General features: G+C 42.3%; 1 protein-coding gene across 1 annotated transcript in view; it reads left to right on the top strand.

Moving 5' to 3' along the window:
• spop (speckle type BTB/POZ protein) overlaps nt 1-14,607 on the top strand; it is a 52,132-nt gene that overhangs the window by 9,797 nt on the left and 27,728 nt on the right. Inside the window, exons 2-4 of the mRNA XM_029438666.1 lie at nt 9,684-9,958; nt 10,605-10,726; nt 12,944-13,095. Of these exons, the coding sequence (XP_029294526.1) occupies nt 9,881-9,958; nt 10,605-10,726; nt 12,944-13,095 (352 nt within the window). The 5' untranslated portion in view covers nt 9,684-9,880. The remainder of the gene's footprint in view (nt 1-9,683; nt 9,959-10,604; nt 10,727-12,943; nt 13,096-14,607) is intronic.

The following is a 14,607-nucleotide window of genomic DNA, read 5'->3' as shown; positions in this document are numbered from 1 at the left end:
GCTGCAGTGAGAGGAGGAGGAGGAGGGGGAGGGGGGGGAAAAGCGTGAAGGGAAGTTGAAGTTGTCCCTCGCTGAAATGAGCCTTTACATGTATCTGGGGATATAATGCATACCTAAGGCGACATTTCTGTGGCAAAGCAAGCTGACGTGATTTCAAAACCGTAATTAAAATGGAAACGACACGAGGAGGAGGTCGGTGACCAAAGTCTGACTCTATCTTAACCTTTTTATATTTGAAATTCTAATCATGTCATGACTCTGAACATTCAATCGATTTTTGCAAAGTGCTGTATTTCTGTTTTTGAAATGTCAGCTCAACTACATGTTCTGTTTTCTGAGGAAATCAGAGAAATATCACGCTGGATTCTGAGTGCATTGTTGCTATTGATGGTTTATGAAGCGCTCTTATGAATAGTAAAGGTTGTTGCTCTCATCCAATATTAGTTAGGACCCTTTATTCTACTGTATACATGCAATATGTTCTGTGAGCAAATCATTTGAGATGCAAAACAATTCTTACTTTACCGTCTTTGCTCTGGGATAACTGACCTCTAAGTAAATGAGTTGCATACGTCATTTATAACCTGCAGTCAGGCTCACTTATTTTCTATTCTTGTGCATCGATTCTCTCATTTTGCGTCGCGCTTTGGTCCCTAAAAGCTGAAACCTGTTGGCCCATAAAGGCATTGACTGAGTGCATACATGATGTCCAACACACTCTGTGATAAGAGAAGGATCAGAAGAGATTAGACAAGCGGAGGGGATAAAGATAGAGCTAAAGACAGGCTTTGTTTTGGGCCCCCTCGTGAGCCAGGGCTCCTGCTAATTACCAAACTCTCTGGTCCTTGCTAAATGTGTTTGAAATCCACTGGATGCAGATAATTGAGCTGGAAATGTGTTACATGACAAAGTCACGCTGAAGGACAACCACTAAAAAAAGGCCTCCTCTCCACTTCCCCCCTTTTTGTCCCTCTGTCGGGCACACTTTTGAAATAAACCCCTCCAAACGATTTATTCCACAGCGTTTGTCTTTGTTGTTTGTTGAGATTGAAGCTTAGGGGATGTTTGAGTCACCTATTGTGATAAGCTATAGTCAAAACGGAGACAGGCCAATGGCGGATGTGTCAGACAGGCCTGTGTTTTCTTGTTGCTGAAATAATTGCTTTTAGCCTTCAGTTTAGGGATGTGAGCTTTTTAAAGATCCTTCACACATCATCATAGCAAAGTAGAAAAATGTTTTATAGCCACGGGCTGGATGTGTCTGTCCATGCATTTCAAGTTTTCTCTCAGCAAAGCAGTCGCTTGTACTTGTAGCCTAAATCTCCAAATTGATTGTGGCGCTTCATATGAATATTGATTTTACTGGCTTGAATACATTGATCCCAGGCAGAGATGGGCCTCCCCTGAGAATGTTGGAGTAAAGTGAAAACAAGGTGAAGAGAGACTCCTTGTCGTTCTATTTGCATTTTAATTATAAATTGCATCATTGCACTGAGTGCGGTAACAAAACAACTCCCTCTCCCTCCATTCACTCCCTTTTGCTCCAAGCTTGGCTCACTTCATGAGAATTAAACTTAATGCAGAGAAGCTTCTGCAGGGCATAAAATAAACAGTCGGTAATACTTAAGAGCACCAGCAGTAGTGTGGATGAAGGTGAAGGAAGCTTCACCTTCAGTGTGTGCATGCAAACGTCGTTGCAGGTATTGTTCTCGAGCAGCTTAGTTCAGAAAAAGGTAGAAATATATTGTCAACAAAGATTTTTATTTTGATGGTTAGACAGACTTTGCTGTGTTTGAGTGGGCGCCTGCGTTAGAAAGGAATACACAGAGGGAGAGCGAGCTGTGGACTTGCTGCAGCCAGTATCATTTTGTCAATTAGAAAGCACTTTTCTGTTGTTATCTTGGCTACATGGGCCCACTGTGGTTTGATGTCTGCCTCAGAGTATATCGTTTTTATTTATTTTTAAGTCTCAAATTTTCACAGTGGATTTATCTCTCTTGGCTGTGTGTGTGTGTGTGTGTTTCTGTGCTTCTGTAGAAGTGTTGGTGTGTTTTGTCACATAAGAGGGCTAATTGATCACATTGGCGTAGTGTGTAAGGACGAAGCGCAGACGGAAAGGACTTTACATGTGGGACTTAAAGCTTCAGTCTGGATTGTTAACTGGATGGCATTATACACATACACACACACACACACACACACACACACACACACACACACACACACACACACACACACACACACACACACACACACACACACACACACACACACGTGGCCTTATCTAATGGTTGTGTGTGTGTGTGGACCACTTGCAAAGCTATCACCACTGCCAAGTGAGTACAGCAGCAGTGCAGGGTTTTTAGAGAATTGTGTCCGTCCAATGAGCCTCTTATCTGATTTGAATATGTAATATAGGTTGTTTCAAGCTCAACGTATTACCAGAAGAGTATGCAGATGGATTGAGTTGCGTGTGTAAGGTATTGTATGTAAGTACACTAGATCATGTGTTTACTTATCAGACATTCATTCACAGATTGCTTTTCTTTGGCAAAATGAATTCTTTACACAGACTAAGTGTTCAACAGTCTGACTGTGTTGGAGCTGCTCCTTTTTGTTTGTGTTGAGATTTAGAATTTCTTTGTCTTTTTTATTTTGTTATACTGAAAGGCATTAAGTCACACAGTCGCTGGTCAGTTCTGCAACTGAGCAAAGCATGGGGTTTGTGGAAGATCACAAAGGATGGAGGGATGGGGAGAGAGAACAAAGGAGGATAGGCTGAGCCATTGATTATATCTGAATGATGAATGATGATGTAGCGAATGAGATGTTTTTCTCTCGTCACCAAGGTTTGACGTGTGCACGGCTCCCTATGTGGCATGCATGTTTGAGCATTTAAAAAGCTATGGAATGATCTCATTGTTATGCTTTAACTGTTTGCCCCCATGCATTTAAAGATATGATTCTTTTGGCATGAATATACTTCAAAAGTCTATAGTTTAGAAACTGCCGCCAGTCTTGCATTAATGTTCTACAGCAACACTGTGAAGTGATCTCTTAGAAATGTAGTCCAAAACAGCTTTGCAATGACTGCTTATCTCTAAAGGTGACACCAGAAATAAGTTAATTCATATGCACAGCTACAGTAGTGATGGGTATACTTAATGCAGTGAAGTGCAGCGGCCAGGATATTAACATTCATAATTTGGGCTAAGCTATCTCACTTTCTTTATGCGAGACTTCGTCTGGTAATTTCCGTTATCTTAGCTGCACAAATGAATACTTTTCTCAGTTATATATCTTCTAAAGTAGAAAATGTGATCAAAATGAGGGACTAAAGCAATAAGGAAGAAATGTGGTGCTGGCATGGTTGCCTGGTTTTATAGCAATCGTGAGGCAGAGAGAATGTGGGAGTTTAGCTTTGAAAAGGGGAGAAATAAAAAGGGATAGAGAGAGGAGACCATCAGTGATATAGAGAGGGATGGTGATGTTGTTTCACCGGGGTTTGCGGTGTGAGGGCCTCTGTCTCTGCCAGCGCCTCTTAATCCATCACACCTCCCGCGGCCCTGGATCCGACACACTCCAGTGTTTCCCCAACCCGCCGTCGAGCTCACGCTCAGCCCTGTCATGCATGTGTGCCCACTGTTCCCGGCGTTCTCTTAGCCCTGTTTTCACCCTCTGAGTGAGTGTCGGGGCTATCAGCAGTGCCTCGGGCAAGATGGACAGACACTGTTTTACAGCAGGCATGTTCTCCTACATGCTCCACATGCAGCCTTATTCACACCTGTGTGTGTGTGTGTGTGTGTGTGTGTGTGTGTGTGTTTCACTCACACCTGAGAGGAAATTCTCCTTCCCTCTGCCTACTTTGCTTGCCAGCAGCTCCTCGTATAGTTTAGGCTTTCTTGCCTTTTAATGTCACCACGGCGCTGGTTTTGACAGGCAGTGAGTGCGCCTCCAGCCAGCTTTGGATTTTTAGATATGGGAGACGGCTACTTCACTTGATCAATCTTGCTGATCCCCCGGATGCTTCTGCACAAGCTCCCTGTAAGCTTTCATTGGATCTCCCGTTCACATTTAATGCTATCAGACCTTCTAATGAACAGGCTTCATTAACCCGCTGTCAGATTTCTCACCAGAGCTGGAGGGAAGAGGATGCACGGACTGTCTATAAGCTGTGGAGATGTGGGCATTTCATTTACGTTCAGAACTGCGTCACACATACGCTTGAAGCTGCAACACTTTGTCACTTAGCCTCGGCTTTTTGGCATGTTTTCAGTCTTTGTTGTCTGTCCCTCTATACTCAGCAGCCTGTCTCTGTACCTCACTGTTTCGCTCGCCGCTTATTGTCGCACAAGGTGACCCTCTAAACACTCCAGGATCCCTGCTGTGATCCTTTCCTTTTCTGCAAGCAGCCAAATCGCACAGCTCCACCCCCTGTCCACCTGGTGGTGTTGTCTCTGCACCGTGCCAACCATTTCCTTCTCCTCCCAGCAGGAGAAAGCGGGTCCCTGAGGGAGAAGCTAGTGGGAAATGCTCTGTATTTGATGATTCCCTTTCATTTTGCAAGTTAAAAGGACTTTAAATGGTGACGTGTGGTGTGTGTGTGTGTGTGTGCCTGAAGTCCCTGCCATATGGCCATACTGAATGAATTTTTGGGATAAACGTTTTAGCGTTTTATACATATCCATACATATGAAGGGCATATCATCATCATCACTACTACGTGGTTGAAAGTAAACATTGTCTTTATACTAGCTACTTTGCATATTCTAGATTAATAAAACATATTGTTATCAATAGATAAATGATGTAATATTATAGATTTAAGATGAAAAGTTATTGATCCCCAGTGGAGAAGTTCAGAAACTTTTATATAAAGTTTTTAAAATGAGCGCCACCTTCACCAGCTGCAACATTAAAGCGATGTGCACATTAATGCATCAATGAAAACTCCAGTAATTATTCTAAAATGGTCCTTTCTTCAGGTGAAGTATATTTTGATGGTAATACTTTTGTAATTTTAATTAAGTACAAATTTAAATATCATGACTTTAACTTGTGTCAGAGCATTTCTAAACTGGTTCTCCTACTTATGTAAAAGATCTGAGTACTTCTTCCACCATCTCCTGCAGCTAGAGTGTGCATCTTAACAGTGAACAATGTGACTGTATCTGAATTTATCTTATGTGCCTTTTGAATTAATAATCGTAAAAAAGAAAATCTAATTTAAAAGAACTTTTCAAGGCAAAACAGCACCTGTAATTATCTGGGAGGAAGGAGTTTCAAATCCTGCTGAGGTAGTCCTTTAATCCTTGATATATTCTTAAAGTGATAGTAGGCCGTCTTCGTAATTGCCTTAATTTGACCGTGGTTTTTAACAATGCCGATTGAAGCTGAGCTGACTTTTAAATGTGTGTGTCGTCTGCATAGGTATGGTAATTTATTTAGTTGTTTTGTAATCTAAGCCAGTGGAAGCATGTCGACGTTAAAGAGAAGAGGCCCCATAATGGAGCCTTGAGGAACTCCGCATGTCTTATTTGTCCAGATGTGTAATTCACTTGTGAAAGTTAGGTATGGTATGTGTCTTAACCACCAGGCAGAATGAACTGGCTCTGTGTTTTATGCCCAAGTAATAAATGATTCTCCTCCCTATTCATTATAGCACTCATATAATAGAAGAAATGGATAGCAGCATATATATGGGAGCAACAAGTCAAGTTGGAGATATGTGTGTGTATATATATACACACACTCATAAAGATATGTGCTGGTAATTTGTTTTTCTTGAAGGTTGTGCTAAAGATAGAATTAATAATAGCAGTTCAACAGCTGCACGTGTTAAACGTGAAAATAAAGCGGGTAAATATGCATCGTCTTCAAGACCGACTTGCAGGTTGGAACGGCTGTGCCGATGACGCGTGCATCACCGGCTCTTCAGATTGTCACGAGAACAGATGGAAAAACAAATGAACAGAAATGTGTTCTCAAGTGTACATGTAAATATGCATTGTAAGCTGTTCACATTATTAGATTTGCAGATGGAGGTAACATATGCACAGAAATATATGCTATCACCACGTAGCATTTACAGATGGAGTTAATATCACAGCACAAGCTTCATTACACCACAAGCTGAGTATCGTGCGATGAGTCCGGGTCGAACATGAGCGTGTGATATGGTTACTGGATGCAGTGTGGTTGGTCAGTATCTTGGCAGCCGCCGGCCTCCAGCTCTCATGCTGATGGGGGAGGCAGACGCGGCATCACCTCACTGAGCTCTTGTTTATACAGAGGAAGTTGAATCTATCTGTCTGTTGGTTTGTCAGACACTCCTCCCCGGCGTGTTGAGGTGTGTGACAGAGAGATGGAGAGAGATGGAGGCTGGACTGGCAGAGGGAGAGCAGACTGTCTCTATGTAATGAATATAAATGGGCTCCAGGTCTCACTCTCCTCATCGGGCTCCCCTCTCTGAAAACAGGCATGGGACGAGGATGTGGGATGGAGGCGGCCCATACTCCTTCTCTCTCTCTCTCTCTTTATCTCTCCCCCCCTTCCTCACTTGCTGCATTGTACATGCAGAACACACAATCTTACAAATTAGTTTCTTTCTTGATTTTGCTCTGCTTCAAATTCCCAGTTCAGCCAATACAGCTGTTAGTAAGACTCTAAACGCTATGAAACGTCATCATAGTGTTGTCAAATGAACAGTTATTAAAACATATTCATGATGAAAGATAGTTTTTCAGAATAAAACATTAAACTCAAACTGTAATCTTTCTATTTACTTGCAATTTTACTCTTATTTAAAGAAACCAATTGATTTAACAACCTCATTGGGTTTGTAACACAAACAATTAAAGTAAGGCGAGATATGGTCAGCAATAAATCGCGGCAATGTTCTCGAACACCAAAGTTAATCAGCATTTCTCTCAGCTTGCATCAATTTATTTCTTGAGTTTCTGCAATTAATGACTAGTTGATCAAACCTGTGAAGTGTTTTCAGTTGCCTCTAACCGTATAGGTCGGTCGCCATTTTACTCTCTTCCTTTGGTGTATGCAAATGAATGAATGAATGAATGAGTTGTGCTGGTGTGATAAAGTGACTCAATCTTTTGATACTTTAATATACACATGCATCATATTAGTGCTGAAAGGATTAGTCCAGTGATTGATTAGTCGATCACCAGAAAATGAATCGCCAACAGTTTTGATAATCGTTTGTCATTTATCAAGCAGAAATGTCAAAACTTCTCTTGTTCCAGCTTCCGAAAGTATAAAGATGTGCTGCGTTTATCAGTTTCATATTATTTTATTCATGTGTGTGTATATATATATAAATGTTTAGTTCTTCTGGCATTTTATTGACTGAGCATGTTAACAGCTCATCGAAAAATAATCTACAATTGTGACAAAAGGTCATTATGCAGCCAGATGTCATATTTTAAATCCCAATGCTACATAACTTGCTCTTTGTGTAAAGGTCAGCGTGGTCATGATCCCCTATACAATCCTGTCCAATTGACTGAAAAAGCAATGCGATCTTTGTGAAGCTCATAATGTCCAATTGTCGGAAATAACCCTCCTCTACTTCAATACAGCCGCAGTCCTCAGAAATGATGGTGTTGGATCCCAGCAAGTACTGAACATTACAGGCTTCACAATGTCCTATTCACTGAAGGGCCTTTTGTACGCAATATGATAAGATGTCTGTTTTTTAAGATTGTTGTATTTGCCAGAGAAGAGATTAAGACTCTGAACTAGTTTGCTCTCTTTCTGCATCGCTCTCTACTTGCCCTCGTTATTACTTCCACTGCTTTGTATCCAACCTGCGCGCTGCGGATGGAGCCTAAGGAGCAGCAACAAACACTCCCTTATCTGAAACAAAGCACCTCCATTACTGCCTTACTTTGTCTTTTAATTGCCTTTGGGGGGGGGACATAGAGTGTCTTTGTACATCTCTGCCTGCCACACACTGCAATGTGACAATATATATTTTCTCTATGCTCTGTGCATTATCACCTATTAGTCATTCTTCACATTCACCCTGTCATCGTCTGATTCCCATGACAAATGAACTGTCTGAAGACATTTCTTCTGAGGGAGTTCTATGATTAGCACACATCGCCTCCATCTCTCCGAGCCGTTATTGCTGCCCTGCTCTTGATATTTGTCACGAAAAGGATGAAAAATAAACGGTAGCTATATTCTCTATTGTGGTAAAGGCTCATCTGGGTCTATTTAGAAAGCTATGAGGCTGTTAGCAGTGCTGTCATGTTTTCTTAAATTGATTCCCTCTGATTATTCGCCATTCATGTTGCTTTTTAAGGGACGGGATACAAGAACAGCACTTGGTAAGTCGGTAACAAAGTCGGATTTGTGACACGCACGTGCGGAATTCTACGTATACACACACACGCACTCACTCAGTTAGACGGTAATTAATTGCAAGGAAGTCTCAGGTAATTTAAATTGCAAATTAGCGCTGCCTTGTTCTCCCAACTTCTGAGATTAATATTTTATTGTTTTACTGAGAGAAAATGCCACCAGTGTTTTTCATCGGATACAAATAGCACAAAAGAAGAAAAGGATCGAGGAAGATCAGATGCCGGCGTTATCTCTAAACATTAATTAAGTCGTGTCTTGTTCTGGAGCCGCTGAGGTCGTCTCTCCTGTCTACGATCCAGTCGCAGGGACAGAGGTCTGTCTTACTTTTCACCCACTCTCTCATTTATCGCTCTGTCTCGCTGCGCTCTCGGTCTGATACTCAGTTTCTGCCAAGTTTTCACAGGTCCTGAACTTCTCTTTCAATCAGCCACTAATTAAGCAGCGGAGTGGAAGGGTTTCTTTTGGCAGGAGATCGGAGGGAGTAGCAGGTTTTGTGGAGAGAAAAAAAAAAAAGCCAGATCCTGAAACCGTGTGTCGACTTAGGTTTAAAATATGTGAGAGGAAGTTGAGAGGAGCCGAGCATGAAACCAGAGGAAATGAGAGATTAAGGCAGCAGAGAAATGAAGCTTTGAAACCAAACTGTCGCATGTTCCTTTTTCTTTTTCAAGACTTTCAATCCCACGAGACTGTTAGTGTAGGATAGGACAAAAATAATGAGGAAGCTTTCCTGTGGAAATTGTAATTTGGCAATTGCAGTGTTAATCTCAGAATAAAAAAAACCCTTCTTGTAAAAAAAAAAACCCAACAACTTCGACCTTTCTTAGTCAGCATCGGCTTTCCAAAGTAATGTATGACCTTGTGGTGTGTGTGTGTGTTTGTGAGAGTGCAGACTGGCAGCTTGAGATGAAAGTCTTGCACTTCACTTAGAGCCACGGTGGACGGGTGCAGCCTGGCTGGAATCAGATGGCTGGCACAGCGCTCTGCTCCTCTCAAAGCAAAACAAAGACGAAACCACGCGCAGATAAAGGAAGGCTTCCCCCAGTGAAGCAGAGCTTGTGCCGCTGCTGTGCTTTGAATGCTGAAGCCTCATTTTAAAGCAAATGAATTCAGACCCCTTATGTCCTACTTACATGTACTAGCAAATACCGCTCAATTAGACTAACCGTTTAATTAGGATTTGCCTTGACATGCTCAAACGGCGACACATGCACACTAGCACTCGCACAAGGTCACAGCTTCTCAACGTGCCTCACTAGTTTAAAGTTATTTTAATGACTGTGTTTTTTGTGTCCCTACAGAGCGCCCGCAGCTATTTTGGAGTCTGGACGTCCCGTCGTACTGGATTCAGCTCTCCGTACGGCAGGTGTTGTTTAAGAGGCGGCCAGCTTGACTGATTCTGGGTCCTTCCCTCCCCCGTGCACCCCCGTAGTACCTCACCCCACATCTGGCTGGTGCTCCAGCCCACGTTCAGGTCATCTCTGCATCAAGGCTGGCAATGTCCAGAGCCCCGAGCCCCCCTCCTCCGGCGGAAATGTCCAGTGGTGCCGTGGCTGAGAGCTGGTGTTGTACTCAGGTGAGGAGGGAGTGTGTTCTCAGCAGGACAGGGAGCTCACTGCTGCATGGAGAGCATGACTTACACTGTTGGGCCGTCATTTTGTGTCCAACTTAGTTAGATTTCTTTTTTTTTTATATATATAAATGAAGCTTTTTGGTTCCTTTTGCTGTGTGAACCAAAGACGTTCACTTTACATATCAGTAATCTATAAAGATTCATATTTTGTGCTACTGGTCAATGAGCAGTTGATTGGAATAAATCACATCTGGATTTTTCCAGTGATTTCTTGTCTTATTACAATATTTGTTTCCAGCTGAAATTGGAGTGATTTTAAGGCTTTTTTTCAAGGTTACGTTTACTGTGAAACACGTGTGTTTTAGGCTTTGCTAGTTCAGACTTCACTTTCCTCATAAGAGCCCAGGTAGATAAAGTATGTCATTGATGATGTCTGTTTTTTCTTCTCCTCTTGCAAAATTGTTTATTTTTTGATACAATATCCTTTCTTCTTTCCCTCTGTTTGTTGTCAGTGTTTATTAAGATGAAAGGCAGTTTTGATGTGTATTTTGAAGTCTGGGCTGACCAAACACCACTTACCCATATAGAATAGATAAATATATAAAGAAAGAAATCTGGTTTCAGCTCCTCCTGTGTCTTTTCCGCACAGATCAAAGTGGTGAGGTTCTCCTACATGTGGACCATCAACAATTTCAGCTTCTGTCGCGAGGAGATGGGAGAAGTCATCAAAAGTTCCACTTTCTCCTCTGGCGCCAACGACAAACTCAAATGGTGAGTGGACGCTGGTGATTGGAGCTGTCAGACATTGACGCTGCTCAAATATTATCCACTTGTTCCATCTTTGAGAGTTACAACATAGTCTTCACCCGGTCTGTTTTAGAGGTGCAGAGTGACCATGATCAATGCCTGGACGAATGCATACGTGTAAAACACTAAATCAAGCACGCTAACACTGGAAAACAAGTGTAAGTGTATAGGTGGTTAAGTATTCATACTTAAAGAAGGACTTGCTGACGTCACGCCCTCTGTAGGAGGGGCCGGAACATTTTGGGGGAAGCCTTGCTCATCTCTGAAGAGGTCACAGAGGTCGTCAAAAGATGATGGTACCTGATGGTCTGCTCTAAATATCAGTGTGTCACACTGCTTAACCACTCAGGAAAGCTGAAAACACAGATTCAGCAGGAACAATAAGATTTCAAATGTTGTTGGACCTGCTTTGAGACCTAGAACATGCTGGAGACATTATATTTGTATGGCACAATATCACAAATTACAATTTGGCTCAGGGGGCTTGTACAACATACGACACCCGTAGTGTGGAAACAACCTCAGGGAGAGCAACTGAGGAGGGATACCTATCTCAGGACAGATTATTAGAGATCAGAGACACAGATACAAGACTTGGCTGTTGAATAATCAAATAAAAAGGACACTGCTTCATGTTCACAGAAGAGCTTCCATCGAGCAGAGAAACAGATTCTGTGGCCACTTTGAGGGGGCTGAACGTAATGACTGTAGCCTCAGGTAAAATAACACACACACCAGTGGGTCTGGGATCACTAAATGACCTGCTTAAATTAGAAATAAATGGAGATGTGCAAGTGCAGAGAGAAGCTGGGCTTTTCTTCATCCTAAGTTGTTTTATGGACATTACGCCATTCGTGCACTTCTTCATGTAAGTTACCTGCTTTTGTATCTTCTCTGCGTGAACAATTGTGAATGTTATTTTGCAGCCCTCTGTATCATACCTCACTGTCAGCAGCATTATTGCTGGTTCCTGCGATGCTCCCATAGATGCTTGTTAGAGAAATGAGATCCAGAGTGCACTGCAGGTCAGCCCCACACCTTTAGGCATTACAGCGAGAGAAAGCTCAAGTTGTAACACAACAATGGAAAGACTTATACTTATGGATTGAAGAACTTGCCACGAATGTGTGATATGTTCTCTACACTACATGGGGAAACAAACCTATGGAGTAGACTTATGGCGGTATATTGAATAGGGGTCATTTAATAAGGCGAGTATTAGAGTTATTGGCCTGTTGAATGAAACATAAATAAACAGAATCTATGTATAGATATTGATTTTTCTAGTCAGTGTTCAGTCTGGAGAGATAAATATTACTTCTGTGTTGCGAAGAGTGTGAAATGTATCGCAGCATCCAGAGGCTTCACATGTTGAGTAATGGTTCGCGTGGACATGGTAATGTGTTTCATGTTACTGCTCCACTGCGACAGAACAGGGATCTCTTTGGTTAACTGCTCCATGTAAACTCACCCGCATTATCAATGCACTGAACACAGTCAAATATATTGTTCATGTGTCTGATGTATTTCTGTTTGGAAAGAAAGCAGTTCATTGGATCTACAGTTGATTTAAAGAAACTCTGCTTTCACTTTAAGTTGAAAGACTGTATTCCAGTTCATAAGTAGAGAGTGGTCAATAATGGATGTTGTGTTTTCTGCTACTCAACCACATGTACTTATACACTACAGTATTATATTGATACAGCACCAGTATTGAGGTAGATCTGTGAAAAGTTTCTGCCAATTTATTGCTGTTTGACATTGAAAATATTGGCATTCATCTTTATGTTTGTGTTTAAAAAGGCTCTCACTCTTTTATCTCCGCTGCCTCTGCAACTGAAAGCTTTTCATTACGACTCCGTGAAGTATGGCTTTTGAAGAGCAGTGTTTTTCAATTTACATAAACCGATATAATGATACATCTTGCAGTGTTTCATGCTATACCCAGTGGCGTGCATTGCAGAGTCGATACCATCGAACCGTCACATATTGGTGAATGAAATCAATAGATCTAACTGTAAAGCCAAGGTTGCAACATTTACTGCAGTGTTTACTAAAGGGAGTATACACTGCATTATGATATCCAGGGTGCCATTACTGATGGAATAATATTGGGTTAAATGTTTCCAGGAATCGAACCTTACCTTTTTCTTACCAGTTTCTCTCTTTTCCCACCCCTAGGTGTTTGCGTGTGAACCCTAAAGGTCTGGATGAGGAGAGTAAAGACTATCTGTCACTTTACTTGCTCTTAGTCAGCTGTCCAAAAAGTGAGGTGCGCGCCAAGTTTAAGTTTTCTATCCTCAATGCCAAGGGAGAAGAGACCAAAGCCATGGGTAAGTGAGTTAAAAACTGCACTCTGGAACACAAGTCCTTATTTCCTTTTACTTTAATCGTCCCACCAACTCTCTTAACTTGTCACTGGCTCAACCTGCTATAGAAGTCTATGTTCAGCAGAATACCTCAAAGTTTGGGAAGTTCAACATTAAAAACTCCTGTCACACCTGTGTCTTTGGGGCGCAGAAATGTGCAAATGCAGGAGGTGGAAAGTGTGTCTAATACTCTCCAAGTGTGTCTAATAATGTGAGGTATTGATAGCCATATGGGCTTGTGTAATCACTGGCAGTTGGATTCATTTCTAGTAAATATATAATTCAAAGTAGCGTGGGGCAATTTTGATTTTAATTAAAAAAAAGACCCAACCCTTCGTCCGCCTCTCTCCCTGTTGATGAATGGGAAATGAATGTGCCTCCAATTCCTGCTTTTCTTTAATTAGGTTATGTTATGGGGAGGAAAAGCAAACTTGTGTGGAATTGAATTAGCGAGGGCCAGATGTGACCGCTTCCTGGTTATCAGGCTTTTTGGCTGCCTCCCTCTCTCCCAGTGCCCTGCAGCATACTGTACAGGAAGCGTGAAGGGGGGGGGGAGAGGAGAGAGTGAGGTAGAGGAGAGAAGAGGTGGGAGGCGGAAGTGTGTTTAAGTCGGAGGCGTATGCAGTGAAACTGTGTACAACCCCCTGCGGTGCACGTTGTGTAGAAAGGAAAATCATTTTTCCTGCTGAGAAACATTCCCCCATGTGAACCTGACACCCCCCCACCTCCCCGTGTGTACTTCTCAGTCCCTCATTTGCTCACTTAGACCTCTCTCTCCGCTCTTTTATATTCACAATGCCACTTTCTTTGTCTTTTTTATCCTTTTTTCTTTTTCTTTACTCCACTTCTTTACTGCAGTTATTGCCCTAAAAGCTTTCTCTCATGCCTATTATACTGCATGCTGGTGGCTATGTGGTATTGTGGAGAGGATCTGCCTGTGGTATGAGTCATAAACAGACCTTTGAGGTGTGTCACTTCCCTTCTGGGCCATTTCACGAGCACTGCTTTCTTAAATGACCCCAGAAAAACCTGAATGTGGGGAATACCGAGTGAATTGAAGAGGATCTCATTTTCCTCTCCTCCTCTCTCTTCGTGTCTCAAGGGGCTTTCGCCTATAAATGGTGCGCTCTATAGTGCACACACCATCCCATTCTTACCATATGCCCTCCTCCAATCTTCCCTCTATCCCCCAGGGGAGACCCGGGCCCTCGTCTTCGCTCGCCCTGTCACAGGAGAAAATTACCCAACTGCCAGCATATTTGTGACAGTTTAGTGAGCCCCTCCATCTGAGAATATGGCAGTAAAGATTGCTCTATCGGTTCTGGATCATTTAGAATCCAATTTAATCCAGGCCTTCAGGAAAAAGAAGCCAAATAAAAACAAAGTGTCTTAATTAAGAACGCTGTGTGGCTGTGGACTTTATGTGGCAGGTCACTGCTTGGCCTGCTTTTACACTTTGTCCCTGTGGGACAACGT

The sequence above is a fragment of the Cottoperca gobio genome, chromosome 8 (assembly GCF_900634415.1).
Source record: "Cottoperca gobio chromosome 8, fCotGob3.1, whole genome shotgun sequence".
Taxonomy (NCBI): domain Eukaryota; kingdom Metazoa; phylum Chordata; class Actinopteri; order Perciformes; family Bovichtidae; genus Cottoperca; species Cottoperca gobio.
This window is presented reverse-complemented; position numbering and strand designations above follow the sequence as displayed.